Source organism: Siphateles boraxobius, unplaced genomic scaffold, assembly GCF_051911475.1.
Source record: "Siphateles boraxobius isolate OS27281-9 unplaced genomic scaffold, OSU_SipBor_1 55, whole genome shotgun sequence".
Taxonomy (NCBI): domain Eukaryota; kingdom Metazoa; phylum Chordata; class Actinopteri; order Cypriniformes; family Leuciscidae; genus Siphateles; species Siphateles boraxobius.
Window position 1 is genome coordinate 11,454,817 of NW_027509181.1, and position 23,354 is coordinate 11,478,170.

General features: G+C 43.8%; 1 protein-coding gene across 1 annotated transcript in view; it reads left to right on the top strand.

Moving 5' to 3' along the window:
* Positions 1-1,157: 1,157 nt before the first annotated feature.
* LOC143714789 (carbonic anhydrase 4-like) overlaps positions 1,158-23,354 on the top strand; it is a 37,962-nt gene continuing 15,765 nt past the window's right edge. The window contains exons 1-7 of the mRNA XM_077206228.1: positions 1,158-1,191; positions 1,319-1,391; positions 1,541-1,567; positions 1,700-1,870; positions 3,527-3,678; positions 3,772-3,873; positions 3,978-4,050. Coding sequence (XP_077062343.1) covers positions 1,319-1,391; positions 1,541-1,567; positions 1,700-1,870; positions 3,527-3,678; positions 3,772-3,873; positions 3,978-4,050 — 598 coding nt within the window. The 5' untranslated portion in view covers positions 1,158-1,191. The remainder of the gene's footprint in view (positions 1,192-1,318; positions 1,392-1,540; positions 1,568-1,699; positions 1,871-3,526; positions 3,679-3,771; positions 3,874-3,977; positions 4,051-23,354) is intronic.

Below are 23,354 nucleotides of genomic sequence, written 5' to 3' on the forward strand. Positions count from 1 at the left end.
AGATTTACAGTTATGCATTTCATAAGAACCTGCATGTAGTCGAAAGTCAAGAGACTGAAACAGATCAAACTGTTAGATACAGTGACTCAGAGCGATATGTAGCCTAGCTAAAATCATGTGACAATGAATGTAAGAATCTTTTCTGTCCCCCTTTTCATCCTGCCATTTCTGTTCTGTATATTTGCATGACTAAAACTGGCAAAATGAGAGAAATATATTCAGATGTGGATAACGAAATGAAAAATATTAACCTTAGCTAACTGATAAAAAAAACGAAAAACGACTCATTAGAATACACAGCCTTGGACTGGCTGGCTGGTGTTTTAATGAAAATAAATAATTAACTTTATTATTCTTTTTTTCAGTTTCATAGACCATCCCAGCATCAGTCTGGACATGAATCGAATTGAAATGATGACACCCATCGGATTTGTCATAATGTGTCATAATGACACATTTGCATTATGAAATGTTTTGCCTATCCTTAAAATGAGTAGCTGTACTGCTGAAGGATTGTGATCAGTAATAATGACAATGTGGTTCCTTTCTTGAGAAATTAAACTTTTTGAATATGAATACACTCGTGCACCTTTGTATCTCTTTAATATTATATTTTTCAGATTTTGCAAGAAACATAGGAATCGCAAATGTTTAATTATTTTATACAGATATTTTGAATTTGAAATTCTAAATCGCAACGTAAAATGACGTTTTCTCATATGATCTACCCTACCAGGCGTATTTGATGGGCAAGAACGAATGACGAATGATGTGTTAAAATTGAGAAGCATCAAAAGATGAACATTAAAGAGTTTAAGGAAAAAACATTTAAACAGACAAGTATGTTATATAAATCAGCTAATACCATTCATCTGGTAAGTCCCGAGATAGCAAAACCGTGCTTCCTCCCTTCATCACGAGAGGGTTTGAGAACGTGACCGAAGTGATGCTGGAAGATATGGGACGCGACCAGATAAATCAAGTGACCTATTGACTGAAGTATTGACTACTTCAAAAGTAAAAGATATATGATACTGGGATCACATGTGAAATGCGTTTGATCGGAATGTAGCGGAGTGGATGAAACGCATGAAAGTGACACACCCATGCAGGTGAACTGAGAAGAGCAGCTATTAAAGGAGGGGAAGAAGCCATTCATTTTCATCAAACTGACAGAATCAAGAAGAAGATGTAAGACTAACTACCTATTCTTGATTTATTTCGTTTCTCATATCAAATCAATTAACTTTATTAATCGTTATATTCTGTTAGCAGTAGCCTATTGAATTCCTTTGCAATGATTTCTTGTTTGATTTAGATGATTGTCTTGCTGGTATCTTGCCTTGCTGCTCTTCTGTGTCCCTCCGTCCACAGCGATGGCTCTTCAGTGGGTTAGTAACTCAAGTTACTCTTAATTTACTCATAAAAAGGACTAGCCTACTGCTATTAAAATAGGCACTAAAGGCGCTTGAAACTTTTTTTGATGGAAATTCTGCTGTTTCATTGGTTATTTATTAATGCTTCCCTTTAACCTAAACAGAATGGTGCTATCACAAGCCAACATGCAGTAAGTGTGATTTTATTATATTATAAAGTATTCCACTGTATACAAATTAATATAAACCTTATTATAAAATGTTATATAGGCTATTTAAAACTTGTTCTGACGTAGATTTTTGGTATCCCTTATTTGTAATAGATTTTACCACCTGGTCCCAAATTGCTCCACAGTCCTGCAATGGATCCAGTCAATCTCCCATTAATATCGTGACTGCAAGTGTTCAGGGAAATCCTAACCTGACCTCATTTAACTTCGCTGGTTTTGATGACAAAACCTCCCTCATGTCAATCGTTAACTCCGGCGACTCTGGTAAGGAGCACGGAACACTACACTGGGAACCTTGATTTATGTTGAAGCCATTTCAATGGAAGTAATAATTATGTTTTTTTTTTGTTTTGTTTTTTGAGTTTATTAAGTAAAACCTGAGAAAACCTGTGTTTGTAAATGGAACGTAGATATTTGAATGTAAACAGTTGACCAGTGTTCTAGTATAATGTAATTTGATTGGTCGTTAGATTTAGTATGAAAGAAATAGAACCCTGCGAAACAGACAGAAACCACTGGACTTTGGAGCAACACAGTCTTTTGACCTACACTAAACTGCAGTTAATTTGCAAAGAAAGTAAAGATCCTAAGTTTTTGTTTTATTTTATGTTTTGAAATTCATAATTAAACAGTCAAACGAAGAACTTTGGATTCAAGACTTTTATTCGCTGACGTTTTGTGTTGAGTAGCCTACAAAAGAACGTTGAAGTCCTAAGCTAGTGAGTCAGCTTGCTGCATTCACAATTTAAAAATTAATAAAATAATAATAATAATTAATATATATATATATATATATATATATATATATATATATATATATATATATATATATATATATATATATATATATATATATATATTATTTCCTCAAACGGAAACCCCTTTGAATAAATCTGCTAAATAAATGTAGCAACTATATAGTAAAGACGATATCGTATTAGGATTGATCGCTTTTGTTAGGTAGCCTATATTGCTCAATCGGAAGCCCCTTTGAATAAATCTGCTAAATAAATGTAGCAACCTGTTACATTTATATGCAAATGTATATTTGGTAAATACGATATCGTCTGTAATATTGAACAAAAGCGATCAATCCTCAAGAGACGGTAACATGAGAAGTTTCAGTAGGTGATAAACTGTTAGACAACAGAAGGATAAAAGTTATTTGATTCCTCTTTTTGTTCAAAATGAACAAAAAGAAGAATCAACTTTTTTGACTCACTGACTACACTTAAAGGGGTCCTTTATGCCCGTTTACGAAGTCTTGATTTTGTCATTAGGGTGTAGGCTACTAGAATATGTTTTCATGCTTGATTGTTAAAAAAAGCCACACATTATTTGTCACATATTTTAAATTATTACAGCTCCTCTCTCCCCTGGTTGGTTGCACGAAAATGTGCTGTGATTGGTTAACTGTTGATAGCTTTGTTTGAACTTTGAGCGTCTTAACTTTGCGGATGTTGTTTGTGCTCAAACAGCAACATTACACACTAACTCAAGTTAAAACAGTGTAATCAGGTAAAAAGTGTAAAAAGGTGTTTTCTGTGAATGTGCGAGACTTGCGATTTATTAGGGCTGTAAGGAAATAATATAGCCTACCTGTAGGTTATATCAAAGTTTAGTAAACTGTAAAACTGTTTGCAACCGACCAGCATGTTTAATTAATACACTACTTTAAAATAATATGGTAAGAAATAAAAGTTTGCAATATCAAGCAGCATAACGTTTTGTACAGCTAAAAATAGCCAGAAGCGAATGATACTGGAAGCCTTAGACACATTAAAATTACAATTACAAATGGCCGCGTCTGTTCTTAACTGAAAAATAAGGTGGATGGGGCGCAGATAATGCATCAGTGACGCACAACATCACTGTATTCCATGACCTGGACCTTGTATCTAATATCCATTGTCTTCACAGTGGTGGTCAGCCTGGATGATGGTAAAATGACAGTGCAAGGAGGTGGTCTTCCAGGTGTATACAACACTAAACAATTCCATCTCCACTGGGGTAACGGCAGCCTCTCGCCTGGCTCCGAACACACTGTGGATGGCAAACAATACCCAATGGAGGTATGAATTCATTTCCCCTGCAAATGCATAGCATTATTCCACATAGCATTATCCCAAATGCATTATCTTTATACGTCTGATTCTGTTTCTCAGCTGCACATTGTGAATGTCCATTCAAAATACAATGGGGATGTGGCAGCTGCTCTAGCTTCTAAAGACAGCACAGCATTGGCTGCTCTTGGTTTCTTCATTGAGGTGAGCAAGATCACATATTATATTCAGAGGGAAGCGTAAACCTTAAATTATATTCATCGCTTAGTTTGTATGCTCATGTGAATGTATTTTTATTTAACCAACAGGGAACCAATGAACAAAACAAAACAAAAAGTTGGGATATCCTAACCTCCTTTTTGTCACGTATCCCTTCTTCAGGTAAAGAAATAGTTTGTTGTAGATTGTTTACCCAGAAATTGACATTTTGTCACTCCTCACCTTCATGTCGTTCCCCATTGAAACGCAATATGAGATATTTTGAAGAATGTTTCCACTGTATTTGTCCATACATTGAGTGTCAGTGGGGTACAAAACAACAATGGCATCAAGGCACAAATCATAGAGAAATACCTCTTTTGTTTTCCACAGAAAAAAGAAAGTCATAAAGGTTTTGGAACAACAATGTTGACCGATTTTTAATTTTTGGGTAGTGAGCCAGATCAGCGTCAGACGTGAAAGCGATGTTTGCCATGTGATCTTGAACTTTGAACTGGTTAACAATTTTTATTGCAAATATTATCTCAGTTTGATAGTCTTCACTGATTCAGCGTTAGTAATTGAGTCTTGTGTTAAGTGCAACATCAGACATTATCAGAGCCCAAATTCGTGTAGTATTTGTTCTTGATTAGCCAAAGTGACGAACGTGGTGTGTTTGTGGTCTTGCCACTTGATAATGTTTGTTTTGTTAATTACCTAATACTCGTTTAGTACTATACGTTGCCGGTTTGTGCCACTTTCTAATTCTTTCGATTGGTGTTCTTACAGAAATGTGCAAACATCTACTGTTATATCTTCATTGTTAGTTAGGTCAAGAGTGATGGAGTGTATTTTTGGTTTTAGTTAGCGTAGTTAATGTAAAGCATTGAGTACGCTGAAGATTTTGATTTTTCTAGTTAGTTTTGTGGTTTTTGGGTTATCAGTTACAGGAATCGATTTTTTTTTATCTCTTCATCAATTTGGTGACACTTGTTTTTTTATGTTTGCATTCTATTTTATTTATATTTTTTGTAACTTGTTCACACTGTGTTTTTTCTGAGAAATTGTACTCAGTACTGTACATTATTCTATTTTGAATACGGCCAAGTAGTTTCCTTACACCCTCTTGACGTTTTTGTGTATTTAGGTAATCAGACACCAGACATCATGAATCAAATCACAATGGACAGTCTGCTTGAAGGGGTGGACAGGACTAAATATTACCGGTACCAAGGCTCTCTTACCACACCTAACTGCTATGAAGTTGTGATTTGGACTGTGTTCAAAGATCCCATCAAAGTCAGTTACCCCTTTTCCACCAAAAAAGAACGGGTTCGGAACTGGTGCTGGTTCAAAGTTGGTTCGGAGTTGGTTCAACTTGCGAACCTTCTCAGAACCTGTTTGTTTTTCCACTTCTAGAGCGCCCAGCGAACGACGTCGTTACGTCACTGTGTACGTTGCTTTACGTCTCAGCTAGAAACGCTTGCAAGTACAACATTACTTTGGGATTATCTCTAACTCGTGAACCAAGAAGGCTTTAAAAACAATTGAAATATGTAAGTCTTTTAATCTTTTCCTTTGATATGTAATCTTTTCTGATTAGTTATGTACACTGTCTTGTCTTTTTTTCTCTCCGTTTATTTGTTCTATTTTGTGACTGTTTTCTTCTTTGCTTACATAATGTTTTCAATAATTTTTTTTTTAAAAAAGCTAGAAACGCTTGCGCCAACTTCAAGCATAACAATTACAATGGCGGACTACATCGTGTTTCTGCAAATGTTTCTCCTGGCTTTGCGGTCAGAAAAGATGTTTAGGACACATCTAAACCCGCCCCCAGCCCCCGACGTAAGCATGACACGGTAAAAGAACGGTTCTCTGGTTCTAGTCCAGCAAAGAGTTGGTGCCGCTTTGGAACCAGTTTTCCTGGCCGAGAACCGGTTCTTTGGCTGTCGAAACACAAAGAACTGGTTCGCGCGCAGGCACCGGCTCCGAACCGGCTCTCAAAACGCTTTGGTGGAAAAGGGGTAAGTCAGGAATTGGTAAGTCAAGGCAACTCTATAGTAGAGTGATTCATAAACATCTTATTCATCTATTACTGGATGGCAACATTCTTCATATTCTGAGGTAAAACCTAAAAGTCACTCCGTTGAATATATTCCTCCAAACAGATCAACCGCTTCAGCAATACTACCTTTTTCAAATCAAGTCCTTTAGTTCTGATGACCAACAACTTCAGAGGAGTTCAGCCCTTGAATGGCAGAGTTGTGACATCACAGCTCTCCTCAGCATCTTTATCTGCTGCCACATCCACTATATCTATCATCACAGTTCTTCTCTTGTCAAGTTTGTGTTGGTTGTAAAACATACATTTGTGTTTTTGTGCACACCAATATGAACTTGTTTCATTTAATTGATTTCTCTTGTACATTATGTGTCAGCCTTATTGATCATGATTGATGTCTTCTGTAATATTTTAATTTTTTCACTTGTATCATCTTATCTTGATGATACTTGACTGTTCGTAATTCTACCTATTGTATTTTTAAATGCACAATTTGCTATCTGTCACAATAACATGAGGCCTAGAGTTAGGACATACATTTTTTTAAAAATCCAAAATAGACTGCTAGTGTTTTGAATGAAACTGATGGTATCTGTAATTATATTCAACATTAGATGATTCTGTAGTATTTAAGAGGATTTATGTTTTAAATGTCTAAAGCATGACAGCTATGAAAGACATCAGTTATTAAAATTAAATCAATAAATGCTTAATTACAAAATGTCTCCCAGTCAAAATGCATGCGTGTGTGTGTGTGTGTGAGTGTGTGTGCGCATGTATGCGTGCGTGTACTACCATTTAAAGGGATAGTTAACCCAAACATGAAAGTTCTGTCATCATTTACTCACCTACAAGTTGTTTCAAACCTGTAGCCTAAGACTTTTGTTCATCTTCAGAACATAAATGAAAATTGTTTTGATCCATTGACAGCTCAAATCAGTAAAAAAAAATCTCTGAATGTTCACTTTATATTAACAGATTTAATTGAAAATTCACAGGCCTGTATATATATATTTTTATTAGAAATGCAGTATTTGGTGGTGATTTGGGCAATATGAGCAGAAATAAGACACTGTTAAGTCCATGTGAGTTCAGTGTTTAGTTATTATCATTAACTGGCACCAGTCTCTCCATTGCATCAGGGATATTACATCATGTAGGCAATGTATTCCTTTTTGTATGCTTTATCAATTTTAGACAACTTTTTGAAGTATAATCATATAAAGTGAAGTAATAATCTGATAACATATAGTGAGAAGAAGATAGTAACGCCAAGAAGTTATTCTTATATAAGTTATTATTATATAACGCCAAGAAGTTATAATTATGAGTGTGAGAGTTTAAGATGAGCCAAAAATAAAGGGAGGAATACACCTGTGAATGATATCATTGGTGATGAACTGTATAAAACAGGGAGCTGTGAATAAGATAATCTCTTGTCTGACTAGTTTGTCAAACTAGTTCTTGAGACACGGTCTTAACATAGTGGTTATGTTTATGCAACTGGCCCCAGAGGGCTCCGTGTCTGAAAATATGAATTGACGTTAATTGCGTTTGGAAGGCTATTCATCAAAGCTGCATGTTTTCTGCGGGTGGAGACCTGTTACACCTGATTCAACAAAATTCACCATTCATCATTATCTGACAGCCTAGAGCACATGTGTCAAATTCCACTCCTTGACTGTACTTATCAAACTTCAATTTGGCTATAAAGCAACTCTAAAAAGGTTGGTTGTTTAGGCTCATGCTGTAAGAGGTAGGCTCATGCTGTTAGGTGTAGCCTACTGCACATGTTAAGTGTATTATTTACATTGCAATACCCATAAATGAAAACATAACTTAATTTATTAATATTTCTTTATAATTTTTTATTTGTAAATAGATTTTAGTAAGCATGTGATGAGATCAAATGTCCAGTTTGGGACATAATAGCTTGTAATAAGGTATAGAAATTATATTGCCCAATCTCAATGGTAGTGTTGCACAGCAACATTGCCCAAAACGTCACCTGCCATCATGTCTATCGGCTCGCTTTCGGGTTGACTTTCCGTGACTGCGCAACTGGGTTATAGGTTGCCAGGTTGAGGTGAGAAACGGGTTGAAATTGTAAATGATATGTGGATTGTGTGAATATAATGCATTTAATACAATCTGGCAACTGGTCAACATTAGACAAACATATTGGTCCGATTATTCATAAAGGAGTTTGGGCCATGCAAATGACTGGAGTTTCCCTGGAAAAATAAACCGAGAGGGGTCCGGGAGATAGGGCTAAAAAACGGGAGAAACCCGCAAAAAACGGGAGTGTTGACAGGCATGCCTTAACCATGGGAAAAATCTAGAAGAGATGACTAATTACCTTGAGGATGTGAAGATGTCTTAGATGTCACAATTTTTTTTAAGTTTGAATGAGGAAAAGACTGAGGTTATAGTGTTTACACCTTCCAGCTTACATGATACAACAAATATAAATCTTGGTACCCTGACACCCTATGTGGCGGTTTTAGTTTCATATTTCATATTAGATCAGTGGTAGGGCTAGTCAGCTATATTTTTATGTTATTTTTTTGTTATTGTTTTTGGGCTGGTTTGAGGTCAGTTTGGTGGTTTTCAAACATTTAAATTGTATGGGCTACATGTTAACGAACAAAACCAATTGTACATGTACTCCATCCAATCATTCATCATGACGATGAAAGCCAGCACTTTTAGCCAATCAAGAGCGATAGCAGGCAGAAGTGATGATTATTAAGTGACGGGTATTTAGTGCAATAAGGGATTAGATTTTGAACTCCAAACCCTCTCAAAATGTGGATTACACCTGTGGTGGGAGATGACTTGAAGGCTCTTGGTAGCTAAATATAACTGAATCTCTGAGAGCACAGTTGAATGACTTAATAGACGTCATTCGCAGCAATGTGTCTGCGAGAGAACTGAAACGAGGAACCTAGTTTTATTATGTTCAGAACCCAGTTCGACACTCCTGGGATTGGCATGGGTGGCTAGGGGCTGAATAAGTTTAGGGTGCAGGTCGCTGCACTGGGGCAGGGGACTGAGGTCCATAGTATCAGGAAGAAGAAAAGTTTTTTTTGTGTGTGTTCGCTATAACAGCGGTCAATTGCATGGGTATGTGAACTCGAAAGGGCCCAGTGTTTGCAATGAAAACATAATCTCCAACCCCTGGAACTAAAAAGGGGGTTAGGAGGTAAACACAAGACATTCTCTTTCTCTCTTCCTTCTTCGAGGTTCAGGGTTGCTTCTGAGGCTCAGGATTCAGCATTATATTAGGCCAGAGACCCTGGCGTTTAGGAGGGAAGTGCTTGGAGGGGTGGGGGTGCTGATGAGGCTCATGTGCTGGATTGGGCTGAGCGGTCACAGGCACTGGTTTCGCTGACTACTGAGTCTGTGTGGTTCTCTGGCAACTTAAAGCAGCTGCAGAGCTGGAGCGCTTTGGCAGGAAGGGTATTGCCTGCGAAGACTTCTGTGCAGCAGTGAAGCGCTCAGCGAAGCTTTCTACTGCAAGGCCAAATAGTCGAGGAAGGCAGCCTTGTCTGCATCCTTGATCTCCGTTAAGTTTAGCTACAGCTGGTGCTCCAATACCACGATGCCAGGTCAGTAGCGCTGCACAAGTCCCTGAATGCGATTGGGTCTGGTCCAGGCTCGTCCATAGACCGGAGGATTTTGGTCTGAAACCCCTGGAGGATTACTATGGTGTGAAGGGCAGTGCCTGGCTTGCCAGCGAGGCCGGAAGTGGTCCTACAGGGTTTAGATGGGTGAGCGATTTTAGCCTTCCATCCGATTGCAGTGGGCGGAGAGATGTGCAGCCACAGCTTCGTTGAGAAGAGGCAGCTTCTCTTACCCTTTTTTCACAGCGCTGTTGATATCAGTGAGTGCGTGCGGTGGAGTTAGTAGTGCGTTGGTGGGCCGAGTAGGGGGTGTGCTACGACTTTGTGAGTGCATCGTGAACTTCAGTGAAGAACGGTTCTGATTGCTGGCGAGTGGCCTACTGGCACCCTGGCAGGAACCATTCATCTTGGCGGCTGAGTGTGGGCTCCTCTAGGGCAGACCACTCTAGTCTGAAGATCCAGCCCATCTATAGCGTTGCTCTGGTCTCTAAATGGTGGTGTCCACTGAGCCTGACCAATCCTCCGTGTGCGAAGCCACCAGTGACATGCTGTCATCCTGAAAACGACGATGTCATCCAACGAGCCAATCCCAGGAAGCATTTAGAGCAACTCATCTTGGTTAACGAGTGTCTTCTGCGTGGGATTTCACCAGACAGGCAACGCACTCTCAATGTTTGTCTGATGGGTGCAGAGGGGCTCTGAAAGTGCCACAATCGTGGTGTGACATTTGCCACAACGTTCCAAAAATTTTATCATGAAATAACCTCTTTTAAGTGCAAGCCGGATAGCTGCAGGGTAATGTTGAAATCAGCTGTCAGCAGCATTGCGTCAGCTTGCTTGCAGAGTGTGCCGATCAGTCAGCTTGCTTGCAGGGTGTGCCGATCAGTCAGCTTGCTTGCGAGTAGACGACTTGCTTGAAGGTGCAGAGCCAGCTCGTTCCGCTGCGATGCTTCTTCAAAAGTTTGAAGGCTTCTTCTTCTCTTAGGAGTCCAGCGAAGAGATGTAAATCTTCGCTGAAAGAGATTTAATCTGAGTCCTATAGCAAGACAAGCTATGATAGACCTATGCTCCCCCCATTCTGGTGGGCTGCGCACCGATTGGTTTGCGCAGATACGCTGTGTCATATTATTATTATTATATATTATTGAAAATTATAAGTGATCTAGGAGCTTTATCCAGACTTTTACAGTGGATGCCATTGAAAACAAAGGTCCTCAAAGCCTCACTTTCATACCTGTCATGGCACTGCTCTGAATAAGGTCTTATCACTCTATGACGAACAATACATATTATTTAGCTCGGGCAGAGGTGCCATTTAAATATTTGCTTGAATGCCTTTACATTTGAATAGGAATTGGCCTATTAATAGGCCTAATTAATCCGCATATCGAGTCTGTCGCTCATCTAATTGCGCAGATGTCACCACTAAATTGTCATATTAATTTTGTAAAAAAGACCACTATTAGGGTTATATTCAAGTGTCTTAGTTCCTTTACTATATGACAAAATTTACGCATTCGTCGTAGCATCCGTCCAGCGAGCCAATCCCCATCCACTGAATTAAGTCTGACCGATCGGGAAAGCGGACGGATGCATGCATTGGCGGATTAACCGTATGGGCAATTGTGCACTCTAGGTGTCAGTGCCTTAATCCGCCACTGGGTGCAAGCTGTACTGCGATTTATCTTTGCTAAAGTTGTGTGCATGCCTGTAAGGTAAGTAGCAGTCTGTTTATACATTTTCTACTTAGTTTATGAATGTTTGAATAGCCCCGCATGTGTAAAAGTTAATGTATGCGAGTGACAATACGAACTAAGTCGTAAAGATGTTCGTGTGTATATTTACATAACGTTACTAGTTTCCTCACGTATTACATTTTTATATTTAGAAGACATAATCTATGTGACTTTTAGTCATTATATGGTCTATTAAATATATATATACAGTATATACAGGTGAAACTCGAAAAATTTGAATATCGTGCAAAAGTTATAATTTTGATGATTATGGCTTACAGCTTATGAAAACCCCTAATTCAAAATCTCAGAAAATTAGAATATTACATGAAATCAATAAAAAAAAAAGATTTGAAATACAGAAATGTCGGCCCTCTGAAAAGTATAATCATGCATATGTATATAGTTATATATACTAAATATATTAGTTTCACCTTTTAATTTGAGTTACTGAAATACATGAACTGTTGCACGATATTCTCATTTTTCGAGTTTCACCTATATATCTCTCACTTCTAGAGTTAAAGCACTCTTTGGGCGAGCTGATTTCCGTCGACATCAGTTCAAGAAATTAGGGGTGACCAACACTCTACATGATTTAGCAGAATGGCTCCGCTATGAATCATGGTGTCAGGGCTTCGACAGTCAGGCTATGGGATGCAGCATAAAGTAAAGGCAGAACGTGAAGACTGATGGTCGTCCTGGAAGACAAACGGGGACCATCCTACATGGAGCTGGTGAGTCTGCATAGACAGCCTCTTAATGCCACTAAGAGAGTTCAGCCAACAGAGGGGCCAAGAGTAAAGCCTACTGTGCCTACTGTGAGAGTACTGAGCATTATCTAAGTCAATGCAGTGCTGTCACCAAACTCTCCAAAGACCAGCTTAGAGAGTGGATACGGGTTAACAAGCAGTGCTGGCGCTGTGCACAAACTCATCAAGCAGCTCAGTGCACATTGAAGAAACCCTGCAACATCTGTCAGGGAAAACACCTACTGGCTCTTCACGAGATAAATACAAGAGCAGAGAGGGGCAATACAGATGTAGCTGTTAAAGAAGAGAGCTGCTTAATACTCTGTGGCTGACTCGCTATACCTGTACAGACATGGAGCCGTAATCGAGTCATGTTAAAGGTCGTCCCTGTGCTTGTACATTATGAGGACCGGACATTTGACACCTTTGCGATCCTCGATGATGGGTCAGAGAGGACCATGTTGTTGCCAGCAGCAGCTAAGTTTCTTGGCATAAAGGGCACTCCTGAAGCTCTTCCTCTACGTACAGTCCATCAGGACATCCAGATCCTTCATGACCACACAGTGTCTTTGCGTGTCTCACCAGCTGCAAACCCTCACAATAGCTATAAGATCAATGGTGCCTTCACAGCTGGCCGCCTCAGCCTAGCACAGCATACTTACCAGATTGACTGCCTGCAGAGGAAATACAAACACCTAAGTGGCATTCCCCTACCTGCCTTAAGAGATGCTCAGCCAACACTCCTTGTAGGCTCCGACAACCCTCAGCTGATAAAACCTGTCGAGCCAGTCAGATTTGGTCCGCACCAGGCTTGGGGGATTCTTCAAGGCCCTGCCCCATTCATGGGGCAGCAAATCCAACCTGCACAGTTTCTGTTTACTTCGTCTACGCCACCAATGGATGAGCTTTACAAGCATGTTGAGAGGCTCTGGCAAGTAGACACTGTACCTTACCGACATGAAAGATAGGTGACTCGGTCAAAGCAGGATCAGCAGGCTTTAGCATTGCTTGAAGCCAAGACTGTCCGTACTTATGTAGATTGAATTCTCACGTATGCCACACCATTGCTGCTCCATGCAAGCATGCCACCTTTGCCCTCGCCAAAGGAGTCAGTTATGCCAATGTTAGGTAGTACTGAGAGTCTTAAAGGACCCCAAGCTAGCGGAAGCATACAAGATGGAAATGCAGAAGCTCATTGAAGCAGGTGCTGTGAGGGAAGTCACTAAGGAGACCTCTACCAAAGAAGGATGGTGCATCTCACATCATCTCGTCAGCCACAACGGAAATAACCACCTTGTCTTTAACTGCTCTCACCAGTCCCTTGGGCAGACCCTGAACCAGTACCTGCTACCTGGCCCTACCCTTGGTGCCCCCTTACTGTGAGTCGTAGTGAGATTTTGTGAACATCCCATAGCGGTTAGTGGAGATATTAAGGGGATGTTTCATCAAGTCCGCCTTATCACTGAAGATCGTCCTCTTCCTGTGGCGGGACCTGAAGGTGGAAGAGCCCCCAAGAACATTTGAGTGGCAAGTTTTGCCTTTTGGCGCAACCTGCAGCCCGTGCTGTGCGACATACGCCATGCAGCGCCATGTGGTTGACCACTGCCAGCCGGAAGATGACCTGAGATTCTCGGTTGAGAACTGCTTTTACGTCGATAACTGCCTGCAGAGCATGTGTACGCCGGTTGAAGCCAAACTGCTGGTGGATCGGCTCAGGGATCTTCTGGCTTCTGAGTTGCGTCAATGGGCTTGCAATGATTCAAGCGCCCTGAGCCACTTGCCTCAAGAGGCCAGATCTGAAAGCCTGGACCTGTGGCTGGCACAGGATAAGTCCAACCCTCTGGAGTCAACACTCAGTCTCAGCTGGAATTGGGCAACCGACTCTTTGAGCTACAAACATAGGCTTGTGGCTTACGAGGTACCAACCCTGAAGAACATTTACAGAGTTCTAGGTCCACCCGAGCAAAGCATCATAAGGCATGCTGTGGGATAAGAAGCGAGGTAGGGATGACTCTAACTTACCCACCGAACTCCTGCAAGCCTGGTCCAGCTGGGAGGCTGAACTTGAGTCATTACCTCTCCTTACCTTTCCGCGTGCATATGTTCCTGCGGATGCCAACCTTGAGGGTGCCACCCGTGAGGTGCACATCTTTGCAGATGCCTCTGAGCAAGCTCATGGAGCTGTAGCCTACATAAGAACTGAGGACAAGGAAGATCCACCTGTCTTTCATCCTTGCTCGTTCACGAGTAGCTCCAAGACGTCTGCATTCGATCCCACGCCTGGTTCTTTGTGGAGCTCTGGTTGACGCGCAGCTGGCTCGTGTCCTCAAAAGGGGACTTACCTTGACAGTGGCTCGAACTGTGTTGTGGTCAGACTCCACTGCAGTACTAACCTGGTTACACTCCCAGTCTTTCCGCTACAAGGTCTCCGTGGGCGCCAGAATAGCTGAGATACAGGAGTTAACAGAGAAGTGCACTTGGCGCTAAGTGGACTCGGCGAACAATTCTGCTGATGATCTGACAAGAGGGAAGACCCTGGAGACCCTAATAGATCCCAACCGATTGTCTCAAGGACCTCCCTTCCTTCTCCAAAACCCAGCCACCTGGCCAGAAAGACCCAGCACAGAGCCATTTGAGGACAGAGCGGAACTCCGGAAGGCCAGCTTCTGTGGAGTAACGGTTACCTCAACAATGTCAATCAGCAGGGATGACAAGGTGTACCACTCCTGGCAGGAGCTCATAGACGCCACTGCTCAAGAAATCCTCAGACAAACCCCTTCCAGTTCACCGCCTAATGCTGAAGAGCACCAACAGGCAGAGATGATCGTTCTCCAGCGAGCCCAACAACAGTCATTTCCAGAGGACTACAAACTCCTTGCAGCAGGGAGACCTGTCTCACCTGGGAGTCGATTACTTACCTTGGCTCCAGTGTTAGATAAATTCACAGACCTCATAAGAGGAGGAGGTCGGCTCCGACGTTTGGACGGTCAGGACGACTTGACATTGCAACCTGTTGTTCTGGATGCCTCACACCCAGTTACACACTTGCTTACCCAAAGGTACGATAGCAACCTACATTCTGGATAATCCATGGAAGGGAGACGATCCGCAGACACCAGCGCTCTTATGCCGAATGTCAGCGCTGGAGAGCTCAGCCTTCCATTCCCCAAATGGCGGACCTTCCCGCTGCTTATCTCCAATTACACAAACCAGCCTTCCACTTTACTGGCGTGTATTGTTTTGGGCCCATGTTTGTGAAGATGGGCAGACGCAAGGATAAACGCTGCGTGATAATATTTCCAGTTTAAATAGAGAGAGAGGTCCACTCCGTCAAGTCTTCACTTTACACCTGTGTGGGGGCCCAACCTGTTCATGAAGACGTCCTTCTCACAGTTCTCCTGGAAGTTGAGGCAATTGTCAACTCTAAACCATTGGGTTATGTATCTGCCGACATTGCAGATATCGACCCTGTGACACCCAATAGTCTGCTAATGGGGCGGCCTGATGGATCCCTCCCCCAAGTGGTCTATCCTGAGATGGAGCTCCTGAGCCGCAGACGTTGGCGGCATTCACAAGTTCTTGCTGACCAATTCTGGTCCAGATTCATCAGAGAATATCTCCCTGGGCTGCAGACCAGTCAGAAATGGCACTCCTCTTCTCCTGAACTACTGGATAAGGCCGTTGTCATAATGGTGGATCCACAGCTACCTTGAGCCCTGTGGCCCATTGGGCATGTAACCAAGATTCAACGCACCAACAATGGGTGCATTAGATCCGCTGATGGGGGCAGTCATGGCCTAATGGTAACAGAGTTGGACTGGTGACCCAAAGGTTGCTGGTTCGATTCCATACCGGCAGGAATATGACTGAGGTGTCCTTGAGCAAGGCACCTAACCCCCAATCGCTCCCCGGGCGCCACTCAAGGCTGCCCGCTGCTCCGGGTGTGTGTATCCACGTTTGCAGTGTGTGTGTCTTCACTACTCACTACTCTGCTCCTAATGTGTGTGCACTTACTTGGATGGGTTAAATGCAGAGGTCAAATTCCAAGTATGGGTTACCATACTTGGCCATCATGTGTCACTTTCACTTTTCACTGATGTGGACATCAGAGGACTTGTGTACATCAGAGGACATGTGTACACCCGACCGGTAGCTCGGTTGGTGATGTTGCCAGCTCTCCCGTCTGGGGAGGACAATGCCTCTGTGAGCCCCCCTCACCCTTAATGATAAGCCTTTTAATGGAAGCGCGGCTGTATAAAAGGCTCTGACATTTCTGGGTGCCTGCCGCTTTAAGACTCTTCTTCTGTGGTTATGGTTGAGGAAGTGTGTAGCTAGTGTGTTGGCTATAGTGGGAACAGAAACGTTGTGGCGAACAGGACGGCCGAGGGACGTGAGAGAACGGTGCGAGGCTGGTGGTGCGATAGCTAATGAGCAACACCTGTGAAGGTTGCACTTCAACCTTGACTTTGAGCTTGCACTACCTGTCTGATGGCGGAGCGACTGCGCAGGCTCAAACTGAGCATGACGACAGTCTGACAGTTGTAATTCTTCTAGTAGCTGTGCCAAGACAAATCTGAATCACCTAATTCCTCAAAAACGTTGTTGAAATATTTTGTCCCGTTGCTTTTATGAACTCTCTATCTATGGGCTTCTCCTTGACTTTATGCCTCTATGTCCCCCCGATTGCCTCATAGACAGTAAAAGATTGCCTGCAAGCTTCTCCTCCTGTCTATACGGTAATGTTTCTATTGTGCGACAAAGTCGCGTGGTTATTTGCGAACACAGGGATCTTGTGCTTCGGCACCTAGCCTGTCTGGGCCTTCGGGTCAACTGGGAGAAGAGCAAACTTTGCCCCGTGCAGAGGATCTCTTTTCTCGGTATGGAGATCGACTCGGTCGCCATGTCCGCGCAGCTCACGAGCGAGCGCGCACACTCACTGCTGACTTGTCTTCGACAGTTCGATGGCAAGAGTGCGGTCCCACTGAAATTGTTTCAGAGGCTCCTGGGGCATATGGCTTCCGCAGCCGCGGCAACGCCACTCGGATTGCTTCATATGAGACCGCTTCAGCTGTGGCTACGCGATCGAGTCCCGAGGTGGGCATGGCATCACGGCACGTTCCGAGTCCCAGTGACTCCGACCTGCCGTCAGTCCTTCACCCCGTGGAGGAACCTCAGCTTTCTACGGGCCGGAGTTCCCCTAGAACGAGTTTCCAGGCATGTTGTTGTCTCCACAGATGCCTCTTCCACGGGTTGGGGCGCCATGTGCAACGGACATGCTGCCGCGGGCTCCTGGACAGGACCCCAGCGCCTTTTGCACGTCAATTGCCTCGAGTTGCTGGCAGTACGCCTTGCCCTGCACCGTTTCCTCACGTTGCTCAGGGGTCAACACGTACTAGTCCATTCAGACAATACCGCGACTGTAGCGTACATCAACCACTAGGGTGGTCTACGCTCCCGCCGTATGTCGCAACTCGCACGCCACCTCCTCTTATGGAGTCAGAAGCACCTGAGGTCCCTTCGTGCTATTTACATTCCGGGAGATCGGAACTTTGCAGCCGACGAGCTGTCACGGTTTCGGCCCATCTCCGGCGAATGGAGACTCCATCCCCAGTCGGTTCAGCTGATTTGGGACCAGTTTGGGGACGCACAGATAGATCTGTTTGCCTCTCACGACTCGACCCATTGCGCCCTGTTCTATTCCCTGACCGAGGGCTCCCTCGGCACGGATGCACTGGTGCACAGCTGGCCGCGGGGCCTACGCAAATATGCGTTTCCCCCAGTGAGCCTTCTTGCACAGACCTTGTGCAAGATCAAGGAGGACGAGGAGCAGCTCATTCTGGTTGCGCCGTACTGGCCCACCCGGACCTGGTTCTCCGAACTGGTTCTCCTCGCGACAGCACCTCCTTGGCCAATTCCTCTGAGGAAGGATCTCCTTTCTCAGAGACGGGGCACCCTTTGGCACCCTCGACCCGATCTCTGGAGGCTCCACGTGTGGCTCCTGGACGGGACGAGGCAGGTTTGAGTACCCTGCCACCTGCGGTGGCGGCTACCATCACTTCCGCTAGAGCATCGTCCACGAGACATGTCTATGCGTTGAAGTGGAATCTCTTCGTCAACTGGTGCTCTTCTCGTCGAGAAGACCCCAGGAGATGCTCGATCTCTGTCGTGCTTTCCTTTCTGCAAGATGGGTTGGAGCGAAGGCTGTCTCCCTCCACCCTGAAGGTGTATGTGGCCGCTATCGCCGTATATCACGAAGCAGTTCAAGGTAAGTCTCTGAAAAAAAAAAAAAAAAAAAAAAAAAAAAGACGACCTGATTGTCAGGTTCCTGAGAGGAGCGAGGAGACTGAATCCTCCTCGCCCTCCTCTCGTTCCCTCTTGGGACCTCTCAGTGGTCTTAAATGCCCTGCAGACGGCTCCCTTTGAGCCTCTGCATTCAGTTGAGCTTAAGTTTCTGTCTATGAAGACGGCGCTCCTGGTTGCTTTGGCCTCTATCAAGAGGGTAGGGGACCTGCACGCATTCTCCGTTGACGAAGCGTGCCTGGAATTCGGGCCCGGTCACTCTCACGTGATCCTGAGACCCCGGCCTGGATATGTGCCCAAGGTTCCCACCACTCCCTTTCGGGACCAGGTGGTGAACCTGCAAGCGCTGCCCCGGGAGGAGCAGACCCAGCCTTGGCACTGCTCTGTCCAGTACGCGCTCTCCGTGCTTACGTAGACAGAACGCAGTGTTTCAGGACCTCAGACCAGCTCTTTGTCTGTTATGGTGGGAGACTGAAGGGAAAGGCTCTCTCAAAGCAGAGGTTGTCTCACTGGATAGTGGACGCATTGCTTTGGCTTGCCAACAGCAAGGCCGACCGTGCCCCCTTGGTGTGACAGCCCACTCCACCCGGAGTGTGGCTTCCTCTTGGGGTCTTGCGCATGGCGCCTCGCTGGCAGACATTTGTAGAGCTGCAGGCTGGGCGACACCCAACACATTCGCCAGATTCTATAATCTCCGAGTGGAGCCTGTGTCCTCTCGTGTACTCGCTTCAGCTAGCTAGTACTGGACCCGCTCAGGTGTCTTCGCTTGTTCGCCATTCCACTCCACGGACTGGATACGTGCGATTATTCCTCAGGTGAGCCTTCCTCTCTGAAGCCCTGAGTTCCTCCAGCACTGTTGACGCTGGCGCCAGTGTCTATTGCCTGGGCGTCGGCTAGATGCCTCCGTGTGCATGGTTCCTCCCCGAGTAACCCCCACATGTGTATTTCCACTGTAAGCCTGCCTGAGCACGTGTCTTTCCCTTGGCAAGCCACCTTGCCCTCCTGGAGTTGAAAGTTGCCACCCCTCGGGCTGGTCACTCCAGTGTTCCTCCATATGTAGCCCTCCGGCCATATGCGTATCTTAAGTCCTCCCTGCAGGTAGGCATGCTGCGGCATATCTCCTCTGAGATATGCTTCCCAGTGTACCTTGGTATTCCTGTGTTAAGTAGGACTCCTTCGTCCGTGCCAGTATCACGACAGGGGGATCAGACTTTCGCAGGGCACTGGAAGACATCTGTGAAGGTGGCGTGATTTCACGGGGACCCCCATTCGTCGTCATCCGACGTAACTCGGGGTGACTACGAAAGGGAACGTCTCGGTTACATATGTAACCCTCGTTCCCTGAGTAGGGAACGGAGACGTTACGTCTCCCTGCCACTTCCGCTGTACCGCTGGGTAGACGCCTGAGTTCAGTCTCGGCTCCTCAGCGAAGACATATCTGCATGTTGCCGAGCGTCCTCCTTTTATACCCACGAGGTGGGGCGGAGTTACGCTATGCAAATTCCGCAGACCCATGGCATTTCATCGCCATTGGCTCGTTTTATAATACACAAAGATGATTGGCTTTCTAGGCGAAACCCCCCATTCGTCGTCATTCGACGTAACGTCTCCATTCCCTACTCAGGGAACGAGGGTTACATATTAACCGAGACGTTTTTTTGCGACATTGATTATATGTCATCTTCAAATTTACTATAAACTGTTTCCCAAATTTTTGTTTTAGTTTTAATAGTGCAATCTGATTGTGTAAATCTAAATTGTGAAATCTCTTCGAACAAGGCAAACTTTTGACTTAATTATACTTTTATCTGTTTAATTGTGCTCCCATTGACCGCTGTCATTAATTTTAAACAGCAGTCAGAATAAAACCCCGATTTTAAAAAAAGCATAGTTTGCTTCCGGTGTGTATTTCTTACATTTCAACCCGGTTACATCAGGAATGGTTGGAAGTTCCACGCTGCCTCAGAAGAGTGGGACTTTATAGTAAAGGAGTATTGCAGCTGCCAGTCTCTGCTTTAACTGAGGAGTTTAAGTTAGCCAAGGTCAGACTGGAAATGACTTTAGCAGAGTCACGCGACAAATGTGTAAGGGAGGCAGCCCCTGTGGTAAAAACTGGTAGAAAGTGGTCAGCAAAGAAATCTGTAGTAGAGGCAAAGGCTGAAATTGGGGATATCGTGGGACAGGTACAGCATGGAAGAGGGGGTTTTGGGCTAAATTTAGTTCCTCCTAAATGGCACAAGGCAGGCCCAGCTCAAAGGAGGAAGCTGGTAGTCAACGAGCTGCGAAAGCAGGAGGAGAGTATGAGATGTATGAAGGCCATTTCCCAGGCCAAGCAGGGAGAGTGGATGAGATGGGAGAGTGTGGAACAACGCAAAATGGGCTGGCAAGACCTTTGATGAGAGTGGGATCAGTTTCCTTATTAGGTCAACATATGATGTTCTCCAGTTGGCTCCTTACATCCTGTCAAAATGTGCCTTAATGTGGCAGGTGATGAACACAAAGGACAAGAGGGATCCTCTCCTACCGCAGAACCTAAACCTCTGGGTAGGAGAGGATCCCTCTTGTCCTTTGTGTTCTTCACCTGCCACATTAAGGTACATTTTGACAGGATGTAAGGTGGCTCTTAGCTAAGGTCAGTTTACTTGGCGCCATGACCAAGTATTGCGATGTTTGGCTTTAGCATTGGAAGGCAAGCGTAGTATGACCAATAAGTTGCCGCCTGTTCTAGCAAAACATTACACGCCACTGAAGCAGAACAGCGAGGATGGAGAGTCCAGGTTTATCCAGTGGAAGTGGGTTGTCGAGGTTTTGTGGCACACTCTACAACCCGGTTCCTCAGAGACGTCGGATTCAGTGGCCAAGAGTTGCGCCGCACAGTAAAGAACTTATCTGAAGAAGCAGAAAGGAGCAGCAACTGGCTGTGGTTGAGACGAAAAGATTCTAGCTGGCTGTGTACAGGCTGCCATGCTATGGTTTCGTAGGATTCTTGAAAACTTGAAGAGTCTGTTGGTTTATTTGTATAGGTTGTATATTATTTACAGTCATTACGTTCCTGTGTATATTGCGTGAATGACAGGTGGTTTGGCAGATATTGTGTTTTGCGGTAGGTGGTATGCCATACGGAACCGTTGCCACTGAAACTGCATATTAACTTACCAGTGGGGCTCGACAGCCTTAGTCAAGCGGGTTGGCGCGTATGGTTGGGTTGCGGAGAGATTGTGAGATTGTGGCTAGGTCTCAGCAGCAAGAGGGAAGTAGAGGTCAGTAAGCTGGGCTGAGTTGAGTGGGGGACGGAGGGGGGTGACTCTGGGACACCAGAGTCACTGTCGAGCCCTCTTGAGGTGTCGTGGGCTAGTCGACGAAACACTGAGGACGGAAGGTGCCCGCTTGAAGACCCTAGAGATGTTCCCTACTCCGCTCAATCCAGACGGTTGTTATAGGGGGACCGCACTGTGGTTGCAGCCGTTGTGTGTGCTGACGCGCAAATACGCTGCAGCTATTAACACCAGGCGGAAGGAGATTCACGTCACCAGATGTAAAGAAGCGTAAATGGATGGAGAAGCATAGGTTACTGTAAAGCTAAGTCTTAGTTGGTGCTTATCTTGGCGAAAGCCGAGTACAAATCAGCATGAAGTTTTAACATCTACTCTCGTGTAATGGAAATCATAAGAGTTTCTAATTGCATTGCCTGGCATGATTCATTATCAGAAGCACTTTCCTAATATTGTCGTGTCGTGCGTCTGTCTCTGTCTAATAAAGCCTGTCTGGTCTTTGTGTATGAGTTCAGGTAATAGCCTACCTCAAGACGTTTACATAATATGGAAGTAAATAATTTGCAGTCGATATTGAGTTCACTTACGGGGCGATAATTTCCACAGTCAAGTTTGTCTTTATTTTCCTTGGGGATAATTGAAATGATAGCTTCTCTCCGTGAAGGAGGAATAATCTTCATTTAGAGCACCCCGTGGAATGCTTTCATTAATGTCGGTGCCAAATGATCTTGCATGAGTTTGTAGGCTACCATTCGGAATTGAATCCATCTGCTGCGGGGGCTTTTCCATTTTTTAATCTCTTAATTGCGGATATAATTTCTTCCTTCGTAACTTTTGAGATTAGCTTCTTGTTGTTCTGATCATTTGTGACTTTAGGTAGATTTAGTGAAGATAAAAATGAATCAATTTCAGTAGCACTTCTTAATTGTGGCTGAGAATATAGTGTCTGATAATATTCCTCAAAACATTGTTGTATTTGTTCTAGGTTAGTTTCAATTTGGTTTGTTTCAGGATGTTTAATTTTGAAAAATTTTCTCTCCGCCTGTTGTTTCCTTAATCTATATGACAAAAGTTTAAGTGCTTTCCCTCCAGTATCGTAATATTGTTGTTTTGTAAAAAGAAGCTTTTTCTGAATGTCCTGTGTGTTTATTTCATTTATCTCCTTTATTTCGAACATTTTTGCTTTTACCGAGTCCCGTGTAGAAGATGAATGTTTTTTCTGTAATTCTTTAAATTTAATCTCGAGATCTAGTCATTTTTGTTTTTTCATTTTCTTTACATTAGAATAAATAGCTATAATTTTCCCCCAAAGCACTGCTTTTAAAGCATCCCATAATATACCTGGTGAGACTGCATCATTGTCATTATATTCCAGATAGGATTCAATTTCGAATTTCAATTTATTCCTGATTTCCTTGTCATTCAGAATATTATATTGCCATTTGAACTGTCATTTTTCGGATTTAATCGAATGTTAAAATCTCCCCCACATATTAACACTCCCTGACTCTTTGTTTTCATTGTTTCAAGTAGCCTACATAAATTTGTAAAATGACCAGTCACTACCTGGTGGAATATAAACATTGAACAGACTTACTAATGTTCCCTCAATTTTACCAATTACCATAATGTACCTCCCCTCTTCATCTTTGTGTTCAGATATGAATTCAAAATTTAGTGCATTGCACAACAAAATTGCCACTCCTCTACGTCTACCTGATTTATGTGAAGAGAAATAT